This window comes from Ovis canadensis, chromosome X (genome assembly GCF_042477335.2).
Source record: "Ovis canadensis isolate MfBH-ARS-UI-01 breed Bighorn chromosome X, ARS-UI_OviCan_v2, whole genome shotgun sequence".
Classification (NCBI taxonomy): Eukaryota; Metazoa; Chordata; class Mammalia; order Artiodactyla; family Bovidae; genus Ovis; species Ovis canadensis.
The window spans coordinates 127347399-127362835 of NC_091727.1; the positions used below are offsets into that span (position 1 = coordinate 127347399).

The 15437-nt window shown below is 51.4% G+C and overlaps 1 protein-coding gene across 19 annotated transcripts in view; it reads right to left on the bottom strand.

The window, feature by feature from the left end:
• The window catches only part of TMEM164 (transmembrane protein 164), a 386200-nt gene that overhangs the window by 200048 nt on the left and 170715 nt on the right, over positions 1 to 15437 (bottom strand). For 18 of the 19 annotated variants that reach the window (XM_070290932.1, XM_070290935.1, XM_070290928.1 and 15 more), the window contains 2 exons: positions 10150 to 10250; positions 4097 to 8465 (listed from right to left, as the gene is read on the bottom strand). In XM_070290932.1, the coding sequence (XP_070147033.1) occupies positions 8259 to 8465; positions 10150 to 10250 (308 nt within the window). In that variant the 3' untranslated portion in view covers positions 4097 to 8258. Of the gene's footprint in view, positions 1 to 4096; positions 8466 to 10149; positions 10251 to 15437 lie in introns of those variants that run through there. The other variant, XM_070290931.1, reaches the window with a different exon arrangement.

Sequence of the window (15437 nt, forward strand, 5' to 3'; positions counted from 1 at the left end):
CACCCCCTGCTCATCTCTGGCAATAAGCAGCCCCAGAGATCCCCAGGGAAGCAGGCTGAGCCGTTTGGCCAGGCTCTGGTTGGGAAATAAAGAAACCAGAGCTGCTGGGGGTGGCTGGCCTGGCTCCCTCCCTGTCAGTTGGCACAGTGGGCTTCCCTGTGTAGGTACACTCCATCTCCTTTCTCTCGCCCCATGAAACACCTGCCCCGAGAGAGAGCTCAACAAAGGGGGCTCCCTCAGATCAAGAAGCTGAAAGTTTGCCTGGCCTGGGTAGATGCTAGCAGGGAAGAAAGAGAGGATGGAGTATCAGGAGGAGACTATATGCTAAAGTTTAGAAGTTTTTCCAAATGGATTTTCTCTACCAGGAGGGTGACTCTCATGGAAAAGAGGAAGAAGAATCAAAAGTTAACAATGATGGCATTTCAGTGACTCTAAGATACTTCAGGTTGAAAGATGGCTGCTATTTTATGTACTATTGAAAAAGTTGCCAATTAAACTGTCATGCCACTGACTGTAAGGTGCATTCCAAATCTGGAGATACTAAAATTATATTTTTAGAAAGTGTCTTAGCGTCAATGAAATACAGAAAAAAATGCCTTAAAACTGAGGTTATCAGTCTCTTACACACCCCACAGACCCCAACCACACAGGGCACAAGTAAGCACAGTGGGTGAGTATAGTCAAAAGCCCAAGCAACTCCTGCCCTCTGAGAACAAGCCTAGTAACCATACTGCCTGGAAACAGGACCCCCTTACACTGGACAGGACATTGCAGTTTATAAAGCCCCCTCACACTCATTTATCTCACTCGATGTCTCACCTGGAGTTCGGAGAGGTCTGACTTTGCCAAGGGGACCTGGGACCTAAGAACGGATAGAGAGCCGGGACCACAGCCCCCATCTGCTGAGCTCCACCACAAGACTCTTCCAACGACCACAGAATGACCACTACCTCAGGGTAGAAGACAGACTAGTGAGGGTGTAACGAAGTGACTTTTAAACTCTTTTCCCAATGAAACTACTTACAGAACCTCAGTGTACAAAGCAGAATAAACGTGGAGTTGTTTTGGGTGAAACAAGGGGAAAGGCCAGAACCTAACCCACTCTGCCCCCACCCAGCCCTCATCCTGAGATGGCCCCTCAGAAAGCTCCCCAGAGTTCCTGAAACTCTAAGGAACAATCTCCGAACCTCTGGGATTAAGAGGCTTCAACTCTCTTGGTAATATTCTTTTTCAAAGTTGGATTTAGACATTCTTCTTCATAACCTTTTGGCATGTTTTAAAATTTTCATTAAAAAATGGCACTGGTATAGATGGGCAGGTCAAAGAGCTGACTCACAACCTGGAAGCTTAAAGTCAGAACAAAACCAAACAAAAAGTTTGCTTTGAATTATGAGCTGGGCTGAGGCCTGAGTATTGAGATTCTTTGTAAAGCTCCCTAGGTGATTCTAATACGAAGGAAAATTTACAAGCCCCTGTATCAACAGCATCCCATCAGCTCCAACACTCTGGAAATCTGAGGGTGTCCTGGACCACACAGGAAGGCCTCTAGGGGGCAGAATACTGGAGAATCCTGGGTCTTCCTAAAAACATGAGGAGATTGGGGACTCCTGGTAACTAGGGAAGGAGCAGCTGAAGGGACAGTAAAGCGGGCAGCACCTCTTGCAGGCCCCTGGATGTCGAGGGAAGGGGGAGGGGAAGGTGGCAGAGAGCAGAGAGAACTGGCGGCTGGAGCAGAGATGCAGCTGGGGATGGGTCATTCATCAGCCTGACATCTGGGGGTCTCTGTCCCACCGCTGGCCTTGGCAAACCAGGACAAGGGGAAACCTCATTGGGGGATCAGATTGTAACCATTCGAGCTGTTCCCTATGCCTCAGAGGTGACACATTCCACGGGCTGGTGGGGCTTTTGCCACATAAACACCAACACTGCCTATGTGCCCCAGGGAGTGGAAGGGGGACCCTGGAGGGGATGAACAGCTGCAGGGGATGCTGAAAAGCAGTTGCTGCCTGGCCCACCCCCCAACCAGAGGTCTAGAGAAGGGTCAGGCAAAAGAGATGCTGTCTCTGTTCTCTAGCCTCACAATACTGCCTCCTCAGCCTGAATCCCAACTACATGCAACCCCTAAAGAGGAGCAAGATGGGGCCTTCCAGCTGAAGCTTGAGGTATCCAGGCCAAAGGCACACAGACCCATGCAGGAGAACTCAAGAGATGGGCCATAGCTTGTGTGGCCAAGGTTTCTCACTCGGGGTGCCTCCCACCATTTTGCAGAACTCGGGGCTAAGAGTGTGGTTCACAGAACATGTTCCAAGGACCAGGTCCTTGTCCTCAAGGAGCTCAACGTCTACAGAGAGACAGAGCACCCTAATGAACTCCAAAATGGGGAGGCAAAGCAGTGTCCTGGAGTGAGCACCAGGGGCTGCGGGAGCTGAGTGGAAGGGTACCTCATGGATACTGGAGCTCACAGAAGACCGCATGCAGGAGCCTGCACTGGAGCTGAGTGAGACCTTTGGACAAGCAGGGAGATGGGGGCAGCTGATAAGACAGCGCAAAGAACAAGGCAAAGAAGTGGGAAACCGCAGGGCGTAACCAAGGGGAGTTCAATACGGCTGGAACAAAGGGTCTGCTATGGATGGGTCTTCATGGAACATGGAGGTGAGGAGATGAAGCCTAGGTGTTTACAAGGCCCCAGGGAAGTGATGCAGTCAGATCTCCACTGGAAACTGTTGCCTGCAGTAGAGTGTACAGACTGGAAGAGAGACCTTCGGCAGACACATGAGCCCTGGAGAGAGGTTGCCGTGAACTATGTCATCTTTCTGACATGGAAGACACACAGAAGGGCCACAGGACCACCTTCTCTCACCTCCCTCTGGCAGCCTCTGCCCCTGGGCCAGCCCTGGCCTGGCCCTGTGCAGTACCATCTTGTTTACTTGTAGGCCTTTCAGCTCTGCTCTGCGGCTCGCCAGGGTCAGGTAGGTCTGCTGGTAGCAGAGGAAAAGATGGGCCTGACTCCCCTGCCTCAGCACTCACACAGTCCACCTTCTGCAGCACTGCCTGTTTCTCCTCCCATTCCTCTCAGACCTGGAGCCCCCTGCTGAGGGTCTGCCCAGTCATCCCAGCACCCCAGATGGGCAGCAGAGCCCAGGGGTCAGGGTGCCAAGCACCTAACCTCTGGAGCCTCACAAAACCAGCTCCTAGGCCAGCTCCTCCATTGGTTAGCTCTGAGTCCCAGTTTTCTCAGTGTCTGCCTATACCATAGGGACAGCACGACCAGTCCACTCACTGTGCTTTTGAGGGGATCACATCCTGGAAGGCATGTGGAGGGACTTAGTGCCCTGCGTGTCACACGGGTGCAGCTATAGTTTTACTGACAGAGAACCTGGGGTCGCAAGCAAACGAGTGACTTGCCCAAGCTTGTGGTTTTGTGGTCCAGGATGGCAGGGCCCATCCACTCTGAAGGCCAAGGCTTCTGACTCCTGGCCAGTGAAGGAAGCCCACTTGCCCTGGAGGCCCCTGTGGCTAGCTGTGTCCCCTGTAGAAGCAGCAGCACCAGCCAAAGTCTGAGTACAGTGTCTCTCTGGTGTGAAGGTGGGCATGGCTAATCATAGTCACCACGGGGTTCTCAGTCAGGAGCCCTAGAAAGCCAGGTCCAACTGTTCCCCAGGGGCAAATTACCTCCACATGGCACGGTCTGACCTGTGTCAGCCTTGGCCCTGTGCTGAACAGAGCTGGCCCCTGAGAAACTTGGGATGAGGGAGCCTGATCGCATCTGGTTTTAGAGCTGCCTCCTGTAGTTCAGTCCTCTAGCGCGTGTGAGGTCCCTTGAGGCCAGGGTCCCTCGAGGCCAGCAGATATCCCCAGCTAACAAGCCCTGTGAAGAGCATAAGGCCTGCTGGGTCCCTGGTGGCAGCAGGCAGTGGGGGGGCTTCAAGGCCACATGACTTGAGCCATGCGACTCCAGGGGCAGAGCTGTGCTGAGCAAGCCCACTGCCCCATGGTGGTCCTCCACAGCCTGGATGGCCAATGGCCCCTTTTGTCTGCTTTTCAAAGCAGGAGCCCTTCCTTCTGAGAGGCTTCTGGGAAGCAAGGCCAAGACTCATTGGTTCTCACAAATCTTTTAATAACAGTAAATGAAGGAAACATTTAACAGTAAGTGCCATGGTGAGGGTTCCTTTTCATTCAGGGATCTTCAACAACAGAAACACCTCAATCTAACATTCAGAGTGCGAAGTACACAAATTAATGATCATTTATTTCCAAAGGTGACTGCAGAAACCATTTTGGTACAATCAAAAGGGTTTTACAAAACAGAGAAAACATTACAACATGTCCCAAGAGGTGAGCAAACTGGCGGGGGCACAGAGCACCCAAGAAGCAGCTTGGCGAAAGTACTCATCTACTCATCTTGCAGCTGGTTAGGGGACTCAAAAAGACTGGTTCTCCAAGGGAGTCACTTTGGAGGCAAGCGCCAGGGAGGGGGTCTGCCCAGGACATAGCAATCTCCCCTTGAGAATAAGGAAGGGCTGTGGGGGGTGGGGGGGGGGGCGGCAAGAGAGGCAGCGCCAATTTCCTGGCAGAAAGAGTTACAAGCTGAGCTATCTTAGTCTCTCTACCACAATAACACCAACAGAAATGAAGAAATTCTTCCAAATGTAATACAAAGCTGACACCAAAAGAAAGCAGGTTTCCAAAACAATAGTTTGGCTTGAAATGACTTTTTTGTTTTGTGTGTTTCGTGCCCCGAGTAGCTAACCAGTGTAGAAAATGTCACGAGAGCAACGATAAGCGACTAGGTTTTCCTGAGCACAAGGGACTCACTGTATGTACAGAAGAGGAAGGCTCATTCCCACTTACAGACCCTCCCCAACCTCAGAGGGCAGGGCAGCCTGTGCAGTGAGGACGCCCCTCCTCATAGTCTGGGGCTTTGCTCCCGATGCCCTCCCTGAGGCCTGCTCCCCATTTACCAAAACCACCACTGGCATTTTGTCTTACAGTGGCCATACCGGCCCTTCTTCTCCCCTTGCCCACCTCCCCATCTCCCCTTCAGATGACCAACATGTACAAATCCAAGGAATTCTTTTTTGGCCAAGGTATGTGTGTGTGGGGGGATGAACGGTCTTCCACTAGCCCCCCACCACCAGCGCCATGCTGACAGCCTGGTCTCTGTGTGCAGCTGTGTCTGCCCCACAGAACAGTGCACTGAAGTATCAATGACCCCAACTGCAAAACCCTGAGGGAGGCTGCAGCCGAGGGGCTGGTCTGAGAGCTGGGCTTGAGGCACCAGATGGGAAAGGGCCCCGAACTCCCCGCCCCACATCATGGCCACCCTGCCCGCAGCTTCCGGGAATGCTGAGAAGCCAGTCCCGAGAGAGAGAGAGAGAGAGAGAGAGAGAGAGAGAGAGAAGGTTGAGTGGGGGAAGCTGAGTCTATGGCTTCCTCACAAGCTGACAGAGAAACACATCACTGGGCCTCCAGAAAGAAGATGGACCGAATCATCTTTGGTATGCAAAACCTAATAAAAGGGGTGGAGGGTGGGGTGGGGTGGGGTGGGGGCTACAAGCAGGTGGGACCAGTTCTCTGTTATTTGGAGCTGATGCCGTAAGTTGGCCGGCTGAACAGACTGTTCTCATTGGCCCAGATCCTCAGCCGAGGCTACCTAGGGGCTGGAGGGAACACTCCTTTTCCCTTGCTAGGGCTGTTGTAAAAGAAAGTGTCCACTTCTACAAACACCCTCCCAGACACATATGGAGCTCCCACACACTGGCAAATGGCATATGGAAACTTGGCCAGGCTGGCTGGGGAAGCTCCTTGGCACTGACAGGAGAGCCCCAGGGAGGCGCAGGAAAGCCTGGCCCCATGGTGGTGGGGGCCACCCTCCAAGGCAGGTCACTGAGGGTTGGGCCAGGTCACCTCTCCACGTGGGCCTGGCCTAAGGGAAGAGTCAGGTACAGCCCAGTTCAGATGCCTGCTGCTCCCCAGCACCTCACAGGTCATGGCTCCCTGTGGACCCAGTGGACAGGGCTTGCTCTCTGTCCCTTCACCTCTGTGTTTCTGAGCAGTGCACCCCCCTTCCGCGGACAGGTGCACCTGCTGCCGGCCGGGCCAAGCGAGGCACATGGCTTACACTTTCTTCTTTCCTGCCAAGCAGCAGCAAAGTGCCAGCCAGCCAGGGGCACTGAGCCACAGCCAGGGCAAAGACGAGCTTTCGGAGGCAGGCCAATGTGAGGAAAGCGTGAGCTGACTGGCACCCTGCACCAGGCCCGAGACAGGGAGGAAAAGAGTGCTCTGCCACTGTGCCCTTGGTGGCGCAGCGTCTGTGCCACCCAGGCTGCTGGCCCCCAGCTGAGGCAGAGATTTCAGCCCGGGTCAGGACAGACCCCTAGGGGCTCCTCCTATGACCTCACTCTAACCTTTTATTTTGTAAAGAGGTCAAAGGAGCACTGAGGCCTGGCCTCCTTGGCCACACCCACGCACAGCCAGTAGACGGAGTGAAACTAGCCACTCAAGAGGTACCTCTTCTGGTGGCAACCCAGAGCATACCACCCTCCTGCAACCCCACACCCTGGGAATTGATGGCATCAATGCCAGCGTCCCTTTGCAAAGAGATGGGCCCCTCCATGGACGCTTCCCTGGGCCTCGCCCTGCTAGAAGAGACTCTCCTCCATTCTGCTGCCTCCAGTAAGTCCACTTGCTAAAATAATGACTACTGAATCACTGAAACTCAGTCTAGGTCTGAAACAGTAACACCTGGAATACTGAAGGAGCCCAGGGCAAGTGGGCTGCCTAGACTGGGAGACAGGGTGGGGGATGGGGCAATCAGAGAAGGTCACAGAACTAGCTTTTGTTATTAAGTAATCTCTTTTTAGTAAGCGCCCACAAAGAGTCAGCAAATGCTGCCACCTCCCTTCTGGAGGTCCATGTATGACTGAGGCTATCCTGCAGCCAAAGGTCCTCCTTTCTGAGCACTTGAACCTCTAACCAAGGGGACCTGATTTTTTGGTACCTGCCTTTCAATCTAGACATGTGCTGTAGGGTTGGGGAGCATGTGACGTTCCCCCGCCTCAAACAATTCAGCTCTGATGCTGGCTGCAGTGATGACATCTAGTCTTAGGGAAACCATGCTGCAGGACCTGTATCCTCCCAAACCTAGGATGCTCATATATCTTGTAAAACCACGAAATCGACAGACAGGTATCCTCCAGAGATAAGCCCTAATGCAAGGATTCTCCGAAGTCAAACATCCCCAAACAAATAAAGAAACAAAACCCTGAAAGCCAAAAAAGCCCAACTCTAGCTCATCTTTCCCTGAAGCTGCCTTTAAAGAGAGAGCGAGCATTTAAGAGGCACTCAAAATAAAAATGTCATCTGTTATCAACATTACACTAAAAGCAAGCCTATGATTCAAATCACAGTTTTCTCAAGTTACCACTTCTGTTGATTAATTTCTATGCTCACTTCTGACAGGGATATGGGTCAGTTCTCAGCTCTCAAGTAGAATCTCCCCAAGGTCCCAAACTAGTATTAGCTGTGGATATTTTGACCTAGTTCCCTTTGGATTTGCTATTGTAACAGCACTCATGGGCCTCAGTGGAATCTAGCCCCTTGGATGATAGCACCCCTAAACCCCACCTCTGGCAGTATCTGGAGGGAGTGACTGGTTGGCTGCTTGCTTTGAGTCACAGGACACCAGTAGGAAGAATCTGGCCAGTTCTATTTTGGCCATGAGCTGGGAAATTCCTTGGCTCTTAGCTTGCCGCTGGTATAGAAACAAGGCCTCGGTCCCCTTATGGCGGGGGCTGTGCTGGAGACAAAAGGGGACCCCAGCATAAGCCTGGAGATCCCTGGCAGTGGAGAAATCAAACACAACCGCATCTAAAAGAACTACTGCTTGTTGTTCCCTTTCTCCTCAACCAGCTGTTGTTAAAGCACCAACAAGCAGAGTGAAAGCCACTGACTACTGTCTCACCACATACGGCCTCAAGGAGCAGGGAGAGCGAGCCCTCAGCACTACACCCCAGGCTCCAGGAGCCATCCTGGGGGAAGAGGTGGGGAAGGAAACGTGTTGGAAGAAAGGGGCAGAGAAGAGGGAAAAAGAAATACACTCAGCGAGCTACTGCCCTCTCCCATGATTCCACCAAGAACTGGGTGTCCTCCAAGTCAAGTCAGGACTTGTTTCCTCAAGGGGAGAAAAAAAAACAAAACAAAACCCCAAACAAAACAAAACAAACAAACAAACAAACAAAAAAAAAACACAAGCACCTTCAGTCTATTTTCTTGGCTGGAAGCCGGAGCAAATCCAGCAGATATTTACACAAGGGCCCAGCCATGTATGAGAACAGGATGACCAGCTTCCCGTGGGTCATGGTCATGAGAGTCTGGTGTCCCGAGGCCCAGATGCGGTACCAGGGGCCGTAGAATGGGTCTGAGATGGCCGGACACAGCATGTTGTTCAAATTCACTTCGGTGACCTGCAGGGACAAGGGAGGTAGAGTGAGCGTTCACCATCCTGAGGCTTTCTCTGGCTTCTGCCAGTTCAGCCGTGTCTACCTAAGGGGGACTAGACAAGGAGGGATTGACCAATCCCCACCTGTTCATAGCGGGATCTTTCTCCCCTAAGTTTGGGTCATGGCTAGAGCCCTTTGGAGGTGATGGAGGAGGCCATCCAGTGGAAAAGCTGGTCTTGCCTTTGGGTTGGGCCCAGAGTCCGTTGACGTTCCTAAGTGTTTACTATGTGCCTAGACCCGGACAGGTGTTGTGGGATAAGAGAGCCATCAGCTGCATGGTCCCTGCCTCTGCATAACTAGGCACCAATCAAGTTGGGGTGATTGGTCTACCACAGCTGACCTCAAACCAGACGGTGCTCACTGGCTCTTGCCCACCATAAGATCTGAGGTGTGTACAGAATGGGGGCGGCAGAGTCCTCAGATAAGATCTGATGAGGGAAGTCATACCATTCTGAATGGACTCATGAAGAATGGATGGAAGTAATGCTGAGGAATGGAGTGAACAGAGCCCTCCATGTAGGAGGCACAGCCTGAGCGAGGTCTGGAGGTGAGACCGAGCATGGTATGTATGGTGACATGGAGACACTGACTCCTGTGGAATCGAGGAGTCACAGTGGAGACAGGTGTGAAGGGAAGGGCGTGATGGTCATACTGCTTCCTTCTGAGAGCACAGGGAGCAACCGTGCTATTGGCAAGGAGCTCAAACCACCCCCAGGCCAACCGGAACAGAGCAACACACCAGGGTGGGGAAGAGGAAATGACTGCGTTGACAAAGGCACTGGTGACATCAGTTACGTGCCCTAGTCCAGCCAGGTCCCGCAAGACTCCACGCGGCTAACGGTACATTTAATGCTGCTCGCACACAAAACCAGGTATGCCACTCCTGCCCCGAGGACGGCCACGACAGCTGCCTTCCAAAGTCCTTCAAGCCCATTCTCCTTAAAGACAAGTCCTTACCACCTCTCAAGAGAGGTGGGGGTTTGTGCTGTGTCACAGATGGGTGGAGAACATGCTGCCCTGAAGGATAGATAACGTGACACCCAGAGCAGTGGCAGAGCCAGGACTTGAACTTGGGTCTCCTACCCAAGCCCCAGCCTACTGGTACTCACTTTGCCATTGACAGATACACCACCTGGGCACCGAGCAATCCTGGGCTCTGGATAACTCAACTACTGAGTCCAGCTATCAGCCACACTCCAGGTAGGTCTGAACATCCCAGAAGGCTACGGGGGTCACCGACACCACACTTCCACTGGCCACGCAGCTTTGGGCCTGGTGGTAGGCCAAGAATGGACCCAAGGTCAGAAGCCTCCCCCAGGGCCAGGGTCAGGGTCCTGCCTCCCACACAGGCCACAGCAAACCACTTCCAGTGCAGCTCACTATTTCCGACCCAAGTGGCCATGAGTGAAGGGCCTCCTTGCCTCTCCAGGGATGAAAGAAACAGTCATTACTGAAGGATTCAGAAAGCTCTTTGGAGAGGCCAAAACTGTGGATTGTAAATCAGTAACCCAGACACAACAATCTGACAGTGTGGCCTTTGGCATCTCGTATTTTCAAAACAAAATGATATACCAGCGCCAACCAGGATTATCAAGATTTATGAAGAACTCCAAACAGAAGGGATAAAATGGGATAGAACCAAGCTTACCAGGCCTAGGATCTGCAAGATGCTGAAGTGGTAGAAGAACATGAGGCCAGTTGAGAGAAGGGCCCACCGGAAACTGCTGAGGGGCTCCGGGGTGTAAGCACCTGGAGAAAAAGGGACATCGTGAGACAGCAGGGGTGGTGACCCTTCTCCCTCACCCCCCGAGGGTGCAGGTGCTGAGGCCATAGCCGCCATCTGCTGTTTTACCCACTTCCGCTGCCCTGCGACAGCTGCTCAATAGACAGCCCCACTGATGAGCTGGGTGACTCTTTATCACCTCTTCCCAACCTCTGTTCTGCCACGTAATGCTGGGGCCATTCTAGAGAGGACATTTTTTTTTTAAACTTCTGTTATAATAGTAACAAAGTTGGCCCTTTGTATCTACAGATTCCACATCCCCAGGTTCCACCAACTGGATTGGTCCATGATAGGCTGATCTTGCACGTTCCACAACTGCAGATGCAGACAGCCAAGTGTATTACACCATTTTATGTGAGGTGCTTGAGCATCCTTGCATTTTCGTATCTGCAGGGGTCCTGGAACCAGTTCCCCTTGGATACTGAGGGACAACTGCACATGCTCACTAAAGGAAATTTCGAAAATGTTAAAAAGGTAGAAATGAGATGGAGGAAAAGAATACACCCCCAACACTCTACTGACTAGCTGAATGTGACCACTGCTAGAATCTGGTGTATCTCCTTGGTTCTTTTTGCCTTGAGAGTTTCTTTTCCTTCTTCTTCTGATTACTGATTGGAATGTTAATGTATACACAACTTCACAGCCTTCATTTTCACCTTTATTCCTATCAGTCCCTCAAGTTTCTAAAGAGAAGCTTCATTGAGGAAGTGTGGCATGGTGGCTGAGCATGCTAACTTTGACGTCACACAGATTTGGTTTCAAATCTGGATGCTACCACTTACTGCCTGCTTGACCCAGGAAATGTTCTTTAAACTCTGTGTTCCTCACTTTACTTGTCTGTAAAATGGGGCTACTTCCAAGAGTAGTTGTGAGGAGTAAAGGAAAGAATATGCTGAGAGCTCTCAGTATGGAATGTGGTGCAATGAAAGTGTTCAGTATGTGTTAGGTACTGTCATTATTGCATTATTATTATCATTCAGATAACTAAAGAATGTGCCATATCCAGTTATCCTGCCATATCCAATTATCATGCCATTTCCTGATCTTTAGACAACTCTCTCCCACTGGAACAGCAAAAATTATGTATTTGTCCTCCATCATCACTCAGAACTCCCATCCCAGTAGGCTTGGGTATATGCTAGACCTTGCACAGTAGGGAACGGCTCATAGAATGCTCTGGGTGCAGGCATCCTATAATGGGGGTACTCCACAATGAAAGAAACGTGGAATGCTCATCTCAAGCAAGTAGGCAGCAACAGGAGGAGGAGTATTTTCCCAAGTCAGTCTTTCACGGATCTATCCACTTATTCACCAGTTATTAGACACCTATTATATTCCAAGCCCTGTGCCAAGCACTGGGGATAGGCACACAAAGGAGGTGGGCTCCCTGCTGCCTCAGACTCACGATCTGGTGGAGGCGGCAGACAAGCTAGGCAACAGTGAGAAGCTGGTGCAATGGCCCAGGTCTGTGCCACGTATAATGGGGGGATGGAACTCAGCTTGGCAGAGGGGGCACAGAGCTGAGTCCTACTGGACAAATGGGACTAAAAGAGGGGCCTAGGAAAGCATACATTTCTGCTGCTGCTAAGTCGCTTCAGTCGTGTCCGACTCTGTGCGACCCCATAGACGGCAGCCCACCAGGCTCCCCCGTCCATGGCGTTTTCCAGGCAAGAGTACTGGGGTGCCGTTGCCTTCTCCGAGACATTTCTGGGAGTAAGCCAATTCACAGAACTATGGGGAAGCAGTGAGACTATAGAGGCCAGTGTGATGGGGCAGTGAGCAGGAATAGGCCTCAGAGGTTCGTAGGGTTAGGCTGCTCCCAGCTGGGCCACCTAGGACCTTAGGAGCCGTGCTGAGGGCTTTGGGCTTCATTTTGTGCTGCAGGGTCATGACAATAAATGCCTGAAGCCTCAGGCAGGCAATTAACTGGGAGCACGGGAGTGACCAGGGACAATGAGCCATCAGGGATACTGGAGACCCGCCAACTGGAAAGGCTAGGCCCCTTCTGAAGAGGGCAGTCCCCACTCAGCAGCACCCAGTCTCTGCCTTACGGAGACCTGGGCCCAGAGCTGACAGTGTTTTCACTTTTGCAAGAAAAGCCAGAAGTGGGGCACTTTCATACGGAATTTCCTGATTTTTAAATGTTGGCAAATAATTCAGAATGTTTTAAGAATGTTCAACGGACCAAACAAAACATGTCTTCTTGGAGAGCTCTCAGCCCAGGGGTGGCCAGCTTCAAGCTCTGCTGCAGAGCCACAGAAAGCAGAAGAGAGTATGTGAAGCAGGAAAGTGAGGTTGATCATACGTGTGCTTGAAAAAGACCACCGTGGCCTCGGTGTAAGGGATGGGCTAGAATAGGCGGGGCAACCAAGAAAGAGAGTGCTTCTGGAGCCCAAAGACAGAGGAGGATGGATGGCTTTGAAGATAACAACAGTGGCCCTGGCTTCTAGCTGGGCATCACTGGGTTGATGGTGCTACTTGCTGTGATGGAGAAGAGGAAAAGGCAGATTTTGGAGAGAAGGTAGAGAAATGAGGCCAATTTTAGACATGTTGGAGTTGAGGCGTCCATGAAATACCCCAGTGAAAGTGTCTCTTGGGCTGTATGCACTCTGGGAAATACAGCGTGATGGGGGTGGCGGTGTGGGCACTGGAGCCGGGCATTCATGGGTTCTCAAATCCTGGCTCTGGTTGCTTAGCGACCTCAGGGTCGTGCGCCAAGCACCGTATCTCAAACTCAATTTCACTCATCTACAAAATAGGGTGCTGTGGCCTACTTCACAGGGTAGATAAGATCATTTAAGCCATGATTGGAGTGCCATATCTGGGATTTAACAAACGCTGATTATTTTCATTATGATATGAACTGCAATCTCAGTGAAAAGGACAGGACAGAGCATCCAGCCACGGGTGTCATGAGCATAGGACGGTAACCAAAGTCACAGGAGCCTATATAGACACAGCAAGGAAGAAGGCCAGAGGCAGAACACCATCATCAGGAGGGGGAGGAGCAGAGACAGGGTGACCAAAGCCTCCTGGGTCTTCTGGGGAAGAAGCTCAGGCTTGTTCCATGAATAAGGTGCAGGATCACTGCACACCTGAGGCAGAAAGCCCTTTGAGAGCGTCAGAGTCATCTGTCCACTTTATAGATGGACAAACTGAGGCCAAGAGATGGCCAGCACCACAGCCAATGTCAACAGCAGAGTACTGGGCTCTCAGACAGTGCCAAGGGACTCAGTGCCCTCACTGCCACCTCTCCAGACCTCCATCACACCACACTGTACCAGCTCTTTGTCTACCCATTGAGATGAGGGCCTCAGAGTTGAGGACCGAGTGGGATTCCTTCCCGAGTTCCTAGCATCTAGCACAGCACGTGGAATGCACTTACACTGGGTGCGTTTTCCTGCCTACGGAATGAGTGGGAACTGAGCCCTGTGTTTTCATCCTGGCTGTTGAGGACATGAAAGGGAAGAGGGAACCTGGAGGATCCACAGGTGCTTAGAACCCTGCTGAGCAGGTTTTCCCAGGTATCCCTTCCCTCCAGCCTCTGCTTGGCTCCCCTTGGTGGCATCTGGGCAGTAGTAACAACCCTGTGGGTGGTGGCTGGGGGGAAGGGGGGACAGGAAGGACCAGACAGGGAAGTATCCTCTGTCACGCTTCAGCAACCCTCCCCTGTCCTCCCCTAAAGGCCCTGTCCCACCCTATGGTAAGGGGTCAGGGGGGAGCACTCAGATACTGCCAGGGGGTCACGTGTCTCAGTGCTCTTACTGCCTCTAGTTCAAACCCCGACTTGAATACCATTCCTTCTGTGTGGCATCATCCATCTCTAAAGGCTGACAACCGAAGACTAGATGCTTTTGAACTGTGGTGTTGGAGAAGACTCTTGAGAGTCCCTTGGACTGCAAGGAGATCCAACCAGTCAGTCCTAAAGGAAATCAATCCTGAATATTTACTGGAAGGACTGATGCTGAAGCTGAAACTCCAATACTTTGGCCACCAGATGAGAAGAGCCAACTCACTGGAAAAGACCCTGATGCTGGGAAAGACTGAAGGCAGGAGAAGGGGATGACTGAGGATGATGGTTGGATGGCATCACTGATTCAGTGGACAGGAGTTTGAGCAAGCTCCGAAATGATGAAGGACAGGGAAGCCTGGTGTGCTGCAGTCCATGGGGTCACAAAGAGTCGGACACGACTGAACGACGACAAAATCCATCTCAAGTCAGACTATCAGGTCTCTGAGGGGCGGGCAGGTTCTGAATCACCACTTCACCTCCAGCACCAGATACACAGTAGGCACTCAAAAAACCATCACTGCTGCAGAAAAGGGTGGTACAGATTTTCTGGAGCATCTATAAACTCTAAACCTTTTGGCTCAACAATGTTACTTTGAGGACTGCTGCCGAATACCTCACACACCCAGCAAATAGCCTGTATTTACACAAAGACATTAACACTTGCACTATGTACTGTAGTGGGACACTGGAAACAAACCAATGCGGGAGATAAGTACACTCTGGTGCCTCAATATTATGCAATAGTCCCTGCCACTCAAATGACAACCAGACAAACTATATACCTGTGCAGAAAAGTCCCCAGCTCGTGATGCCAAGTGTAAGTGACGGAACCAAACAGTATATCAATGATGAGAAATGTGGCTTAGTGGTTTAAAACAAAGGCCTTATGGTCAGACAGCCTTGGGTGTGAGTCCTGCCTCTGCCATGGCCTAGAGTGGTGACCTTGGGCAAATTGCGCCACCCCTCTACGCCTGTTTCCTGTAGTAACGTCTATCTCTCGGGGCTGCTAAGTGGAGTAAGAAATATAAAAAAGTAAACACAGCAGCTAGCCTGGCACACAGATGGCAGCTGCTATTTTTATCATGGCAACCACAGCCATCCAAAATCTCATAAAAGAATGGAAGACAAGAAATCTTGTAAAGAGGTGAGCTTTTTCTATGAAGGGGGACTTTGATTGTGGTTTCCTCTGACTTTTCACTGCTGATGGATTTTTTTTCACTGCAAAGGTGATCAAATATTCAATTTCTTTTACAAAAGAAGAAAAAGAGAAAGCACCGTGAGAATAGATGACCCAGTCTACACAGCTATATGCAAATTGTATGCAAACACACATCACTCCGTTTTTTATATACCTGGATGT